Source organism: Chlorocebus sabaeus, chromosome 17 (assembly GCF_047675955.1).
Source record: "Chlorocebus sabaeus isolate Y175 chromosome 17, mChlSab1.0.hap1, whole genome shotgun sequence".
Taxonomy (NCBI): domain Eukaryota; kingdom Metazoa; phylum Chordata; class Mammalia; order Primates; family Cercopithecidae; genus Chlorocebus; species Chlorocebus sabaeus.
The window spans coordinates 1,822,202-1,839,282 of NC_132920.1; the positions used below are offsets into that span (position 1 = coordinate 1,822,202).

The window sequence follows — 17,081 nt, forward strand, 5'->3', positions numbered from 1 at the left end:
CGGCAAAGGTTTGTATGCCCCCATCTCTAGGTCACATGTTTTCACTGTACGCTTGGCATTTAGAATATCAATGGATACGCGTATTTTCAAGAATGTAATGTGTCAGTTCCTACCTCCACATAGTCCTTGGCATGGCCCCAATCTCGTTTGGCATCCAGATTTCCCAAACTGAAACATTCCAGTTGTCCAAGGTAAATCTTAGCTACTGACCGGCTAATTTTTCGAGTAACGAAATTAGCTCCTAAAAAGAGGCAAAAGATGTATTATCAGTCAAGTGCATTTGACACATTTAACAGTTTGGTGAACCAAACCCAATTTTGGCCTCCGGGCATTTCTTTCATTCTGCACTCCCAGCCACCCTGTTAAAATAATAAAAGAAAAGAAAAAGAAAAAAGATCATTAACTGTCATTTAGATAAGTTAAGAAGCCCTAATTCTATATGTCACATCAGCTCTACTTTCATAACAAATGTTTTTCTTTCGGGGACATCTTAACATTCTTAATTTGCTGCTTCAATATGCAGCCCAGGCATTAGGCCAAAGAAAAGCTGTTGGAATGCCAGTTTTTTTTTAACAGAAAATTCTAAAGGGTTGTATAAAGGGAAATGCCAGAATGGACGACAGACATCTAAGACCACCCTGATTTTTTTTAAGAACACAAACATCATATATTCCTATTAATAAAGCTACTTTGGGACTCATGGGGAGAGAAAGAAACATAGCTTAGTTCACAGGGTAACTAGTTAAAGGAAACAAGAAAGGAATTTATTTGGGCTGCCTTTCTCTTAACAAAATAAGTGGTGATGGCTCTTACTTAGAAACCTGCACAGCCATCCAAACGATATGATATGGCCCCCGGGCAAAAGTTTCTCTGTACTATACTTAAGGCAATGCCACTTTCCAACTTCATTTCAGTGTTATCTACAGAAAGGGCTCCTACATTTTGTGTAATATTTTGAAATGATTGGATGAAAGGGACCATATATTGATGAAAGTACTGAAATTGCTTTAATGTTCTCTGGTCTTTAATGAAAACTCTATCTGCTTTTAAAAGATCACAAAGTTAAAAGGCACTTCTGAGACAGTTTTACCTTGTATCTAGGTAAGGTTATGAGAAAACACCATTTAATACCAAATTCTCAAGGTAATAATACACATATTAGCAGTTAATAATGGATTCATACAGTTTAGATACATGAATATCATAATTTATCACATACCAATGACTTTATGTTCTTTTGCAGATGAAGCAGGGAGGCAAATATTATGATCAAAGTGTATGGCTTCTGGAGAACAGGCACACGGATAAGGGCAATATTTCTAAATAGGCTTTCCAAATTTTGGCAAGAATATGGCTTAGCGCAAGTGCAAACAAACACCAGATTCACTTACTCCACAAACTTGATACGTACATTTACAGCAACATTATTATCATTAAGAAATACAATGGGACTACCGTGGAAATTCAAATTTTCAATTTCCCTTGTCAATTCAGATGGTACGTTAAGAAATACAAAGTTTCAACTTTCCACAGAGGTTTATACAGCACAAAGAGGTCCTTCAAAAAAAGTGCCTTTTGAAATGAAAACCTACTTATTAGCCAGTAAGTAATTAGTGGCTAATTATTAATTTAAAAAATTTTTCTATTGACTTGTAACAGTTACATTTAAATGTAAATTTATAATTAAATTTAGGTTTTTTGATGTTTATCGTTATTTCAATGTCAGGACTATACTATTTTCTCAAAGTATACTAAGAAACCAATGATGTCAAATCACTAAATAAATTTTTCAACATAAAACATTTCAGATTAACCTACTTACCAGTAAACTAATGTTTGGGAGTCCAGTGGAAGCATTTGACCCTATTCATACAATTTATTGATTCTTTCAGCCATTGTTCACCACGCACCCACCAATCACTAAGCACTGAGCTAAGCACTGGGGATCTGGGAGTGAAGCAGCAGCTCCTGCTCTCAGCTCTCACAGAGAGGGTCAGATGGGCCAACAAACCAGTGCTGAACCTAGTAAAATGACAGGTCTGCAAGGGGAGAAAGGCTTTGGGGTTCTAGCATGGCTGCCAGGCGAGCATGTAAGAAATGCCCCCCAGAAATGGAGCTTGAATGGAGTCTACCAGGGAGTTCATAAAGGGATTAATCAAGCCGTGAGACAGGGTGGTACTCCAGGCAGGAGGAACAGCACTCGTAAAGATGAGGAAGGGCCTTTCTCCTCCAACTCTTACCACAACCTTATGATGGTTATGGCCCCTCCTGAGGGCTATCACTGACAGCACTGTGCTAAGCTCTTCAGATGGGGTCACTCATTTAATTTTCCGAGCAACCCACGGGCTAAGAACTATTATTACCCACATGAAGCTGAGATTCAGGAAAGCTATATAAATCAACTATTCTGAAACAGGATTGAAATCAAGAGCTATGTGACTACAAAGTTCTGACATTACCAGAACTTTAATGTCATGCTAGAAAGGTGGATCTTTCCTTATCTGGTTCCTAAAGTTATCTTGGATAACCAGTCAAAATTAACTATAATTTCTAGTTCTTAAAATGTAATTTTTGTTTTTTTTTTTTTTTTTGAGACAGAGACTCGCTCTGTCGCCCAGGCTGGAGTGCAGTGGCGCGATCTCAGCTCACTGCACCCTCCGCCTCCCAGGTTCAAGCAATTCTCTGTCTCAGCCTCCTGAATAGATGGGATTACAGGAACCTGCCACTACACCTAGCTACTTTTGTGTTTTCTTTTTCAGTAGAGGTGGGGCTTCACCATCTTGGCCAGGCTGGTCTTGAACTCCTGACCTCGTGATCTCCCTGCCTCGACCTCCCAAAGTGCTGGGATTACAGGCATGAGTCACGACGCCTGGTCAAAATGTAATTTTAACGATTATTTAGAACAGCTATTTTGAGGCAAAATTCACATAGCATACAACTCATTCATTTAAAGCATATGCTTCAATGGCTTTTGTTATATTCATAGAAATGTACAACCATCACCACAATCAATTTTAGAACACTTTCATCATCCCAGAAAGAAACCCTGTATCATTTAGCAGTTTTCTCCTAGTACCCTAGCCCTGGCAAACCAGTTTTCTCCTAGTACCCTAGCCCTGGCAAACCAGTTTTCTCCTAGTACCCTAGCCCTGGCAAACAGATAATCTACCTTGTATCTCCAGATTTGCCTATTCTGGGCACTTCGTATAAATGGAATTATATTAATGTCTGGTCTTTATGCCTGGTTTCTTTTACTTAGCATAACATTTTCAAGGTTCATCCATATTGTGGTTTGAATCAGCACATTGTTCATTTTTTATGGCCAAATGAATATTCTATTATATAAGTATACCAAACTTTATTTAACCGTCCATGAGATGAATATCTGTGGTGCCTCCATCCTTTGCCTTTTGTGAATAATGCTACCATGAACATTCATGTCTTTTCATGAACATATGTTTTAATTTCTTTTAGTTATATACTTGGGGCTGGAATTACTGGGTCAGATGAGAACTGTTTTACCAATTGAGGAAGTGTAGACTTTTCTAATGTGGCTGCACCACTTTACATTCCCACCAGCAGGGAAACAGGGCTCTGATTTCTTCCCATTCTCCCCAGTACTTGTTATGGTCTGCTAGACTGTGGTCATTCTAGTGGGCACTGAGTGGTGCCTTACTGTGGTTTCAATGTGTACTTCTCTGATAACTAATGATATGAAGCAATTATCTTTTCATGCGCCTACTGGCCACTTGCATATCTTTTTTGGAGACATGTCTATTCAGATCCTTTGCCCATTTTCAAATCGGATTACTTGTCTTTTTATTATAGAGTTGTAAGAATTCTTTATACATTCTGGATCCAAGTCCCTTATCAGATATATAATTTGTAAATATTTTCTCTCATTCTGTAGGCTGACTTTTCACTTTCTTGACTGTGCTCTCTGAAGCATAAAAGCTTTTTTATCTTTTAATTTTGATGAAGTCCAATTTGTCTATATTTGCTTGTGTAGCAGGTGCTTGTGGTGTCATATTCGAGAAGGCTTCATTAATCTAAGGTTATGGAGATTTATTCCTATACATTTTTATGAGTTTTATAGTTTTTCTTCTTACATTTGAATTTTTGATCAGTTTTTAGTAAATTTTTATATTTGATGTGATGAAAGGGTCTAACTTCATTCATTTGCATGTTGACATCTAGCCGTCTCAGTATTATTTGTTGGAAAGGTTATTTTTCTCATTCAATTGTCTTAGCACTTTCCTCAAAAATTAATTAATCAAAAATGTGGGAGATAATTTCTGACTTTCAATTCTATTTCATTGATGTACTCTATGTCTGTCCTTATGCCAGTACCACACAGTGCTGGTTACTAGAGCTCTGTGGCAAGTTTAAAAATTAGGAAGTATGAGTTCTCCAACTTTGTTCTTTTTTAAGGTTATTTTAGCTACTCTCTGTCCCTTGAATTTCCATATGAATTTTAGGATCAGCCTGTTGATTTTTGCAAAAACACCAACAGGGAATCTAAAAGGGATCATGTTGAATCTGTAGATCAAAATGGGGACTATTCCCATGCTAACATTATTGTGCCTTCCAATCCACGACTATAGGATGTTGTTCCCCTTTATTTTGGTCTTTAATATTTCTTTCAACAATGTGTAATAGTTTTCAGGGAATAATGTTTACACTTTGGCTAAATTCATTCCTAAACACTTTATTCTTTTTTATTATAAATAGAATTGTTTTCTTGATTCCAAGAAAAAGTTTTTGATTAATTTTAAACATTTTTGTAACCATATGTTTCACTACTTAATTCTCAAGAAAGGTTTAAAATGATTTTGTTTTTTTAATTTGCTCTCCTCATTTTTAGTCCATGTTACGGAAGACTGCTCTTTTAAGGAAAAAACTATATAAAAGCATAGAACATGAGGGCTGAGACTATCCCAAGTGACAGGTGAAGAAAAAGAAGTGCACAGAGGCTGCACACCTGTCCTGAGTCAGGACAAGTAGTCGAGCCTAACCCAGGCCTGTCTCACTGGCTTTCTAGCCTTGTGCTATTTCGCTAAGCCACAGTGCAATGCAGGAGGAATCCCTCCTGCGATGAGATGACCTAAGTGTTTGTGAATCATAGCACATGTGGATAATGGAACTCCTATAATTAATTTAAATACATACTTGATTTATCAAAGCCTTAAACTATAAGATTCTAGGTAGAAAGAGGACTAAGAAAAGTTAACGAATGGAGGGAGAGCCAGCTCTGTTAGTAACCAGCTGTGATATCTTAACACAAACCACTTAATGACTCTGAGGTCACAGTCTCCTCTGTGCACTGCTTGCACATTACTATTTGCCAAATCACCGGGTACACTAATGTAGATTAAATGGCACTTCTCACAGAAATGGAAGAAAATCACTATGTCCCTGTTTGTAAAATAAGGATAGTAATAGTACCTAAAAGCTTTGATGTTTAAAAGAGAAAATCCAGGTTCTATGGTTATCAGCAAGTAGTAACTGTTAGCCATTATTATAACGATTACATTACAATGTTAATGGTATCTATAATTAAGTCTCAATGGAAAGTTAAGATTTCTTAGTTCTTTTACTAATAGACGACTACATCTCTTAATTCTCTGATTTTAAAAGTCTGAGATTGAGAAAAAAATCAAAATAAACAGTCAGGCATGTGGGCCTACATAGGAAGCAATAATAAACATTTCTTGAATGATTTTGGCTTTCAATGTTAACTCATGCTTTCTTGCATCTTTCTTGGAGCATGAATTCCCTTCTTAAAATGCATTCTTTAGAAGTTCCCTTAATGGGGAAAAATTAACTTGTTCGGATTTGAAAGAAGTTTTGCTAAGTGCACAGTTCAAGGTTGAAAATTATCTTCTCTTCCATGCTGACAGTATTTTCCTACGGTCTTCTGGTTTGCAATTTCTGCTAGGGAGAAGTGTGCTTCCGGTCTAATTGTCATTCCTTTGTAGGTAATGTAATGTCTTTTTTCTCTTGTTAATGTAAAGATATTCCTGTTTTGTTTGGTATCCTGGGGTTTCACTGCAATGTGTCTACACGGCTTTCTGCTTGGGGTCCATGGTGCTTTCTGCATCTGTGACTCTTTTATTAAGTCTAGAAATTTCTCAGCAACTATCTCTTTAGATATTGCCTCTTTTCACTCTATTTTCTTCTGGGAAAGAATATTAGACTTCTTCTTTTACTTTCTATTTTCTTAATTTCTTTTTTGTAATTTTCATCTCTTTGTTTTTATCTGTAATAGTCTGGGTTAATTTCTGCACAGCCAACTAATTAATCCTAAATCGGCCACTTAACACTTTCTTTCTTTCTTTTTTTATTTTTATTTTTTGGCACAACTAAAGTTCTCTTTGGTTCTTTTTCAAACCTACCTGGGCATTTTTACTTTCTGTTCTTGCTTGCTTATTTTTTTCTGATTTGACATTTTTATTTACACACGTTTTTGTAATTTTATATTCTGAATTAGATAATTCCAGTATTTGAAGTTCTTGGGGGACTTATTTATTATTTGTTATTTCTGCTAATTTTGACTGATAGTGGTTTGTTTCCACGTGCATTTAGTGAGAGTTCATGTTTAGTAACCTTAATTTGCTGGATACCAGAGGACATCAACGCAAATGAAGGCTTCCTCCTGAGACCGTCACGGTTTGTTTGTTTCTCTTTGGGACCAGGAGATACTAACACCTGGGATGCTCATCCCCTTCCAGAATGCACAGGTTAACAAAATTCTGTTCTTCCCCTTGACTGTGATCTACTGATTAAAGAGGCTGGGTGTTCCCTAAAGAACCAAGGAGAGATACACACCCACACATAAAACACACACACACTGTCCATGTTAATTTAAAGTTTCTATTATATTATAAAGCATACCAACATAACATCTCTAAGCTTCTATAACAAACATTGAAGGAAAAAAACTGACAAAATTTGGAAAACACACTTCAAATTGCCAGCATTAAACTGAAAACAAAGGAATTGCCTTTAAGACATGAATAGTAGCCAATTTATTAAAGAATTTGATCAGATATTAGATCACAATCTTTTCCACAATGTTATCACTTCAATAGAGATTTATTTTTAAAAACAAAATGCAACCTTGGACATCCTCTGATGAAGCAGTAGACATACGGAAGAAACCCTATGGGAGGTTCACAAAGTCCTACTAGGGACAATTCTACTTATCACTACACAAAATTACTTCTTTTCCAAATGTATATTTCCTATGGCCCTGTGGCAATTTTTATTGTTTGTGTGTATACAGGTACATATGATTGTGTATGTGTATGATGCATACATACATATGTGAAAATTATCCGTCCACATCCAAATGGAACTTGAAGTAACCAAAATTTGTCTAATAAAAATTCTATTCCATTGCTCAGTACTTCATCCAAAAGCTTTTGATTGAAAGATTTTTTTGGAATTAAAGTACAATGACAGTTTGGACAATATTCATTGGAAAACAGAAATCATTCCAATTTATCCTGAACCCCACATGAACCTCCGCCCTGGGGCCCCGCATTTTTCCCCTGTGGTAATCTCTGGCCACCCCACTGTGAACTGCCTGGGCCATGGCTCAGTGGAGACAGGGTGTAGAAAGAAGAGACACTGAGAAGGTCATGGCTGACTGAGCAGACGGCTAAGATCAGAGAGATCATACCTCATTTGCTCACTAAGTCCTGCCAAGAGCAACACTATTTAACTGCAGGTACTCAAAATCCAATAGGCACATTTAAAGGAATCTCAGGCTTAAAAGAGGACAATTCACAATGTGCATTTGTCTGAGATAGCTACCACCTTTTGGCAACTATTTAAAATATGTGTTTAAAGAGAAATGATCAAACTACTTTGCTATTTGTATCAAATGTTCAATGCATTTTCCACTGACAGTGAGATAATTCAAATTTGTAAGTCTTCATTTCAGGTTTTCTCAAGTTTGGTACTATTGACATGTAAGGCTGAATAAGTCCTTTTCATTGAGGTTTGTGCTGTGCTTTGCAGTGTTTAGCAGCGTCACTGGCTTTTACCCAGTAGATGCCAGGAGCACCCCTCAGTTACGTCCACAGATGTTGCCAGCTCCCCCTGGGGGAACAAAACTGCCCTGGTTGAGAATCATGGCCTTAGTCAAATAAAACAACCCTGCAAAGACAAAATCCCCAAAATCAAAACAAATATATAGCTTTCAAGTATCTCTATTCATTCGATACACTAACAAAACTATTGGGGAACTAATAAACATGAAATATTTAAATCACGATGAGACAAGGGTGAGTCTTCATTTAACACTGGCATGAATCTATGAGCCTGGCCTTCCAAGGAGAGTCCAGGCTGAGGGTACACATTTGGGAACTATTTATGTATGGATGATATTTCAAGTCCTGAGGCCAGCTGAGACCACCAAGAAAGGAATGTTAGCAACAAAACATAAATGGTCAGAGAACCAAATACACTGATGCTATACTGTTTACAGGTCAGATGAGGAGGAAGCAGTGAGGGAAAGCAAGGGCACAGGAGTACCCTAATAGTCTGGAAAGCCTGTAGCCAGGAGGGAGTGGTCACCATGACTGCAGGTCAGAAGGACCAAGACAGAGAAGTGACCTTGACGGGAGAGCTTCCAAAAGAGGTGGACAAAAGTCAAGGAAGGAGAGGGCTCAAGAAAGAAAGGCGGTGAGATTTCAGAGGCAAGGAGCACAGACAACTTCTGAGAACTTCTGCTATCAGGGAGAGAAGGGGTGAGACTGGGAGGGCTGCCTTTCAAGATGGGCATGAAAGCAGCGTCTTTGCATGCTGAGGGAAAGATCCTAGTGATGATGGAGAAGCTGATCCAGGAGAGAGGTGAGAATTGCTGATGCCAAGTCTTCAAGGAGGTGGTAGCAGACAGGAGCTCCAGACAGACAGCTCCTCCGGGGCACAGGAGAATAGGTGGGGAGAACACAAACGCAGGAAGGCAGAGTTCAGATGTTCTGAGGACTTCTATTCCTGCTCAAATCTTAAACACACACCCCATTCTGACTGCACGACTCACCCCACCTCCCTCACCTCTCCCACTGTCTCTGCTCCTGCACTGTGGCCTGAGTCTGCAGGAGAACCTTTGCACACCTGCGCTGACTGCGCTCTCCAGCGAGAGCTAAGCTCGTGCTGCCCGGTCATGATGACCTGCAACTTCCTGGTCAGATCTTCCTCCTGTTCACCTCAGGAGACATTACCATTAGCTCTAGTTCGCTTCTCCTTCTACCTCGAGCTAACACGACTTTCTGGATGGCCCTGCATGGTGAATGGTCGCACCCTGCACCCACTAGCCTGGGAGTCCTCTTTGATTCCTTTCTCACTCTTCCATTAGTCAACTGCTCATCAAGTCCTACTGAGTCTGTTTCTTCAGCAGTCCTAAATAACTCCCCAACCCAGCCTCTAGTAGGCCACAAATGAGGTAGGCTCAATGCAGATTCCCTGAAGCATGCTTTGGTGCTCTCTCCTACTTCACATGGTTCTAATGGGAGTAGCCTAACCCTGCCATCCTGACTGCATTGATTTATTCAAGAGTAATGGCTATAAACTGCCTATGGGCCAGAAGCTCCTTTGTGTCCTGTCACTGGCCCCATCCCCAGCATCTCCTACTACCCTGTCCCCCTCACAGCTCTCTCCAGTGACATCCTACTGTGTGCAGAACCCCCCCCCCCACCCCCCACAGCACACACAGGTGTCTTCTCCTTCTCTGGACAGCCCCTTCTCTTTGTGAGAAATATCTGCATCCACAGCTGCTTCCCAACTGCCTGGCACTCCAAGTGTCATCTCAGTGGAAGGGATTCCTGACGCCTCCCCCGGTGGGGGCTGCCACTCTTCCGTGCTCCTCCATCACCCTTGCACAGGCTACCTGCTCTCATGACAGCAACTGCAATCTTCAGTTTACTCACTCAGCTGTGAGCTTCTTAAAGACGAGCATTCTATTCTCTCTCCAGTGTCTCACCAGTGTCTAACACAGTACATAACACATGACAGGTGTTCAGTCAACATTTTCTGCAGGGAGAGGGAGGGGAGCAGGGCCATTCCACAGTTTAAACAGGAAGGCATCTTTACATTTATGAACTTAGGACATAATGAGCCTGATTATCTAATTGCTTCTGCCATAATTCCAGAGTCTCAGGAATGATTAAATGCTTCCACTGATATGTCTGTTTTTCAAGGACTTGCATACTAAGAAGAATAAAGGTAAATACTACAGATGCCAGTTCAGAACAAACAAATTATCTGGTCACACTAGGCAGCTTGTCTCTCTTCTGACATATATTAGGGTTTCTTCTCTGCCTTCATGTTTGTAGGGACCTCTGTATACACTTTCACCTCTATAATCAGAGGTGTGGCAAAGGGATGTGAGAAGGATAAAAACTTTGTTGTGAAAGAGAGAGCATCAAATTCAATATATTCAGTATATATAAGAATGAAAAACACATGGAACAGTATAGAGATACGTAAATCATCTTCTGAAATCAACTCCTTTTTGTAGAAATGACTTATTCGCTTTAAAAATGACTTATCCCACATCATTCCACATCATGTTTGGGCTTTACTTCAGAACTGATAGAGCTATTTCACAGAAGGACAATGTTCACACTTCCGTTTGACAACACCCATACTGAAACGCCTTGGATTACAATTCCTCTTTAGCTTCCATCTCGACTCAGAAGTGTAGTGACATTTAAGAAGTAAAGCAGAGCCACTTCCTATAAATTTCATGTTCAAATTAACTTTACAAAAATAGTATTGGCCTATAGCCACCCAGCATAAAGACTGCAAAGTAATGAAATCTTCAAAAGACCTTTGGTTCAAATTCTTCATCTGATAGACAATTGGGACAAGATAAATGTCCATAAAATGATGCAATCATGTCTCCTTCCAAAAGAATCTTACTTGGCTCTCGTGACAGTTTCTGTTATTCTCTTCTGTCACAGAAAAGTAAATATATGCAATATCCTGAAAACAAACACATACAAAAGATATTTATTCACCCAAGGAAAATAAGTAACATTGCCTCCTCTGTAATAACTATTGCTAATTATTGATTTGGACTTCAAGCAGTTTTTCAAGAAGGGTCAGACTCCAAGAGTATTAGAAATAAAGGATAATTAGAGCATAATTAGAAATAAAGGATGACTTCTAAGAATTGTGTGCCAGTCAGAAAACACTGTCTTAGCTATTGATATACAACATAAAGTAATATTAAGGAATGAAAAATGCAAGGAAGAGAAATTACGGCTTTCTTACTGGTGACTTAGCCTCTCTGCTTGAATCACATCTATAACTTTTTGAGGTTCTTTTTATCTGTGGGGTTCTCAGCTACAAGCCTAACGAGATGCATGGGCATGCAGGAGGCAGTAGCGTGCCTCTCAAGCTCACCAGAGCAGCAGCAGAGACTGAGCCTGTGTGGCAACAGGAGCGCGGCCGAAGCTACACTTTCTGGAAATTAGGTAATGAGCACAAAAAGCATTTGGTCAGTACTAGATGAGATGTTTTAAACACATGCTGACAACAGACCATAATATGCAAGGAGATAAAGTATTTCACACTTTTTTTTTTCTTGTGGTTAGTTATAGTCAGGTTGGCTTGAACTTTAGAGTATGCACATACAGCTACAGAGGCCCTTAACTGATTTGCATGACGGCAATGTCTGTGAACCCAATATTCTTCAAGCCTGGGGCCATGGCCTACACCTGTAGATCCAGCCACTAGGGAGGCTGAGGCAGGAGGATTGCTTAAGCCTACGGGTTAGATTTCAGCTTGGGAAACATCGTGAACCCTGTTTTTTAAACAACAAACACCACCAACAAAAATCCCCAACATTCTTCAAATCAGTCAAGAACAAATATTGTGAAGAAAATCACAGAAAAGCGGATTTAACAACCAGGTAAAACATGTAAACTATAAATATTTCTAAAACCGAAGGTATCTGTCATTCAGCAGTATCACTGACATGGTATTCCCAGGATAGTGTCTAGAAACTAAATACCATGAAACAGTTTTTTTTAAAGTTAATAGACTGAGTTACACGACAGCTTAACAGCTTAGTCCCAGTTTCTATGTCACCTATGTGGCAAAATTTCAGGTGAAAGATTTGCTTCTATACTTTACTTCATCACTTCCTTTTCTTACTAATTAAATTTAGAATTCAGCAAACCTAAAATGAAAACTAAGGGAAGGAAAGAGGCAACAAAAAGCCAAACAAGAAGAACGGTCTTGAGGAAAAACTAAAGGGTCAAGAAAGGCAGGTGATGTAACTGGAAAAAAGCTCACTGGGGGCAATGAAATGTGACGGAAGGGGCAGGCCACCATAGGGGCAGCATAAGGTAATGGATAGTCACACAGTTCTAGGGTGAAACCGCCTGGGTACAAATCCTGTATCCTTCAGTACTATGGGAAGGTAATTTAACTTCTCTAAACTCCTGTCTCCTTACCTGTAACATGGATATAACTACAACTACTTCATCGTTTTATTATGGGGATTAGAAGAGACGAGTGACAGAGTGTCTGGCACATGGTCAGAGCTAAATAAATGTTAGCTGCTATGCTATCATTATCATTACTAGCATCGCTAACAGTCCCATAGACGGAAACTTTTAAAAATTCTAAGATATTAGTTCAAGAGCACTCTACACTTCTCCAGAAGCATTTGTGTTTAAAAATTCCAGTATCAGATGCACTTAGAATCCAGCCAAAGAACGGGGAACATGCTGAGAACACCAAGCAGAAATCGAAGGCTTTCCGGGAAGTGATCACAGGGCACGCCCAGCCCTTGGCTGCAGAAAGGGAGCAGCGCGCGTCAGGCACAGCCCCTGCACCAAGGTTCAAAGTGAACGGGCACAAGAGCCACTAGGGGCGTGTGCTGGCGGGTCCTCCTTTGGGCAGGAGTGCCACCAAGCTCACTGGGCATGTTTCACAAGGAGCCTCAACTATTGCAATCCCCATCCCCCAAATCTGGCTCAGAACAAGCGATTTCATTTTAATAACCATCGATCTTAATTAATATAGCCAAACTCAATGGTGTCTAGCGAGTTCTGCACATTTTTTGGAAAGAAGTATATAGATCACTTTTCACATACGATATGTTAGCTCATGTTAGTGCTGGGAGTGGAAGAGTAGATTATCTTGTTTTCTTATGTGTTCAGTTCCCTGTCTTAATATTTGCTTCCTATAGGGAAGTATTTTCCTGTGTTTGCAGATTTACGAAACATTCTTCAATGGCCAGCACTCTCAACTAAATGTTCTCCGTGAAATTGGGACCACACAGTCGTTTGCCAGCCAGAATGGGGATATGTTAGTACTAAGGTTCTCACCAACCTACATTTTGTCTTCCTCAAAAACAAATTAATCAGTGTTCCTCTGAGAAACACCTTCTTCCTCCTTAAAACAAGGTTTATTCTTTATGTACAAATTAAACTGTTATGATCATAAGAGGCACTGGAGCCAGGGTTGAGCTGTTTCCTGGGTACCTCTACCAAGCCTTCTTTACATCCTGTGGGCACTAGGGCTTCCCCTACTCCTCTGATACAGCTGTACTGAAAACCCACCCTTCTCACTGCCAGGAGGGTTTCTCTGTGACCGCACTGATGTTCACTTCCTTACTTGCGTACCCTCATGGGCTGGTTATCCTCATGTACATCCTGCTTTAGCAGCTTTTCAGAAATCTTAAACTTACCAACAGAAATAGAAAGAAGGCAGAAGCAAGCCTTCTGAAAAATAAAATCTGGCTTAATCTGGGATTTTTTTACTCTAGGAATCATTAGAGTTTGTCCACACCAGAAACATCTAATAACAATACTTGGGAATTAGCCCATAAACAACAGAAGCACAGACCATTATTCTTCTAGCACTTAATATTCAATATCCCATAAGTTACTTTACCAGGTCTTACCTACTTTAATTATCACTTACTAAGCTCTGAAACCTTAACTTTTTTAACTTGTTCAGAGAAAACAAAGTCATATATTCCTTTATGCATTTTCCCCTTTATTCCTCCTGTTTATTAACAATACATTTTAAGTTGTGAGGTGGCACAAACTGAACTTACTTCTCTAGGTGGGTCATTAACAGCAGTGATGGTAATAATAATGATGGGCTAATAACTTCACTTACACGATTTCCTTTAATGCTCATAACAACCTTAAGTGAACACTATGATTACCCCATTTTACAGATGAGAAAACTGAGACTCAGAGAGATTGAGAAACTTGCCAGAGTTGTTCATCTAGTATGTAGTGGAACCTGGACTGAGTCCAAGTAGTTGAACACTTCTATATCCTTACGTGAACCACTTAAAAAGGGGAATAATATTCCACAACAAATAGTGGAAAAGAAAGTTTAGACTCAAATTAAATTTTGAAAACTTAAGAATGTTATTTTGAAAAAAATTTCCACTTATAATTAACAAAATTTAAATTACAACTGCATCTATGTAATTTTTGTTAGTCTAGTCACAAAGTAAGGTTTTCTTTTTGTAATTTTTTGACACAACCATATACATTTCACATAAGACTTTTACAGCACCATTAAAAAAAAATACACGTATCACTTTAAAAAATACTTCAAAAAATTAGCCTGGTGTGGTAGTGTACACCTGTCGACCCAGCTGCTCAGGTGGCAATGGCAGGAGGATCTCTTGAGCCCAGGAGTCCGAGCCTGCAGTGAACTATGACCACTGCTGTACTCCAGCCTGAGCACTGTGCAACACAGTGAGGTTGTGGCTCTATTAAAAAATATAGAGAGAGAGTTTCACTAATTTTCTCAAGAATCTTTCACATGTCCTTGATATTTATCCATAAGTCTTCCATTCATCATCGTCCTTTCTTGACTTTCCTAATTCAAACGTTACATGGTTTACCTGGCAAAATCTCATTTTGAATGGCTTTTCCTGTGATTCCAGCAATTCTTCAATACTATTTACATTTTATCTTTTTGCAATTCATGGGTGTCTCAGTGAACTAGTGTATTTTATCTGTCAACATCACTGAAAGATTCTTGGCTTTTGGTTCAACACCATCCTCAGCTGGCGGGCACTGCAGCGTTCACATTTCTCACTGTCCTCTTATGCCAGTAGCCACAGCAATCCACTCACAGGGCTGCCTCCAACAGGGTCTTTCACTTTGGAAGGCAAGGAGTTAAACAACTAAGTCTCTAGCTTTCAGCATTGAAAATACAGGAAAAGGGAAGAAAAGAGAAAGGAAAAATGAAATAAATCTTCAAAATCTACTATGCACTGTATTAATCTTTTCCCTGTAGGCTTTCCCAGACACCTTCACAGTGAGTCGAAATGACAGAGCCGTGCTTTGCTCCATCAGGTGGGTGGGCGTTATTAACCTCTCCATGTACAGATGCAGAAACTGAGGTCTAAGTAAGTGACTTGCCCAAATGCACACAGCTGATGATGAACGGCCAAATTCTCTGTGTATACTGCCTGGCTATATTGCAGGGAACTGTGCTACATGTCATTAGACAGTTATCAGTTTGGTTTCAAACATAAATGTCACATAAATTACAAAACACTGAAAAACAAACCCTTGAATTCAATTTAACAATCCCATAAGTCTCACCTCAGGAGATGGGAGGGACTTCATTTTGTTTGGTGGTAATCAGCACCTGCATTAGACCAAGTATTGCTTCAAAAGTCTTTTATGTTTAAGCAATTACACCTCTTCTCTCCACAAAGAATAACATGGGCCAGACAGCTTTGTGATCGCCAAGTGTACATGTCATCTATGAAGTATCATAGTCTACAAATGCAATGGTAAACCAGATGATGTCACTTTGTGCCCCAACCAGAAAGGCTACCCAGAAACTGGTGGGTCCAAGAATAGTGGCCAATAGTCTAACCATTTATGGACAGACAAATGGTATTGTGTAAAACCTATAATGCTCTACTGAACTCCAACAGGAGATTACTTCATCCCGATTTCACAATGGGCTGCTAAAATTTTTTGCAATAAATTAAGTCTCTGATGTTCATCTACAAAAGCCACAAGGCACCTTTTATAGCTAGAAATACACATAAAATATCAAGTATTTGGTATTGGTTTGCCTGTTTGATACTTCTACAGTGCATGATTTGAATTTGCCAGTCAGACTGGAAAATATTCAGTAATTTTTTTAAAGATTATTTTATTTAGACATGTTATATGTACTATTTATACAGAGGGAAAGTGTTTTCTGCCTATTGTGATTAAGTGAAAACAAGTCCCAGTTACCTAATTTCTATCATGCATTATATTATGCCCTAAAGCACTAGAACATCTATGAATTCTAATAGTTTTAAAGGAAAATTCTTATATGCAGTGAACCTTTCACACTAATATTACTATAATCCTATGCATTGAAAGATAATCTTGAATCAGTTCTAACTGTTGTTTTATATCAAAGCCAGAACATGGACTCTACAACTTACTCCCAAATGAATAATTTGTTATTCTTATAACTAATAACAAAAAGTAAACACGTTCACTGATTTTGGAGGCTTGGGAGGGTCCCAGACCCAGCTTGACTTGGCTGTGTGAATCAGTGGGTCACTGAGGTGAGGGTTCAGCCTCCCATGATTGGAAGAGTCCTGGGTTTTCCTTGAGTTGGGTCTGACCTGCAGGAGACCATAATACTTAAGGCCCTGGAGCTATTTGAATCTAAATGTTTTTCTTTGGTGTTCATGTAAATGTTTGCTAAAGTTCTATGAAGAATTTACTGCAAAGTGAAAGTGATATGTAAAGAAAAATGAGACCCTACTGTTGTTCTATGAAGAATTTACTGTAAAGTAAAAGTGAAGTGTAACGAAAAATGAGATGGCATTCATCTCATCTGTTACAGATGGTATTCACATAGATTCTGTGGGAACATTTTGAAGGATGACATTCTAGGGCAGGGTTTCTTATCCTCACCACTATCAACCATCTCAATTGCATAATCATTTGTTATAGAGCCATCCTGTGCACTGTAGGATGTTCAGCAGCATCCCTGGCCTCTACCTACCAGACACCAATAGTAGCCCCCTCCTCAGCTGGGACAAGAAAAATATCTCCAGACATTGC

General features: G+C 39.1%; 1 protein-coding gene across 2 annotated transcripts in view; it reads right to left on the minus strand.

Annotated features, from left to right (window-relative positions):
• The window catches only part of GMDS (GDP-mannose 4,6-dehydratase), a 629,552-nt gene that overhangs the window by 316,967 nt on the left and 295,504 nt on the right, over positions 1 to 17,081 (minus strand). For both annotated transcript variants that reach the window (XM_007973861.3, XM_007973862.3), the window contains one exon: positions 114 to 241. In XM_007973861.3, coding sequence (XP_007972052.1) covers positions 114 to 241 — 128 coding nt within the window. The remainder of the gene's footprint in view (positions 1 to 113; positions 242 to 17,081) is intronic.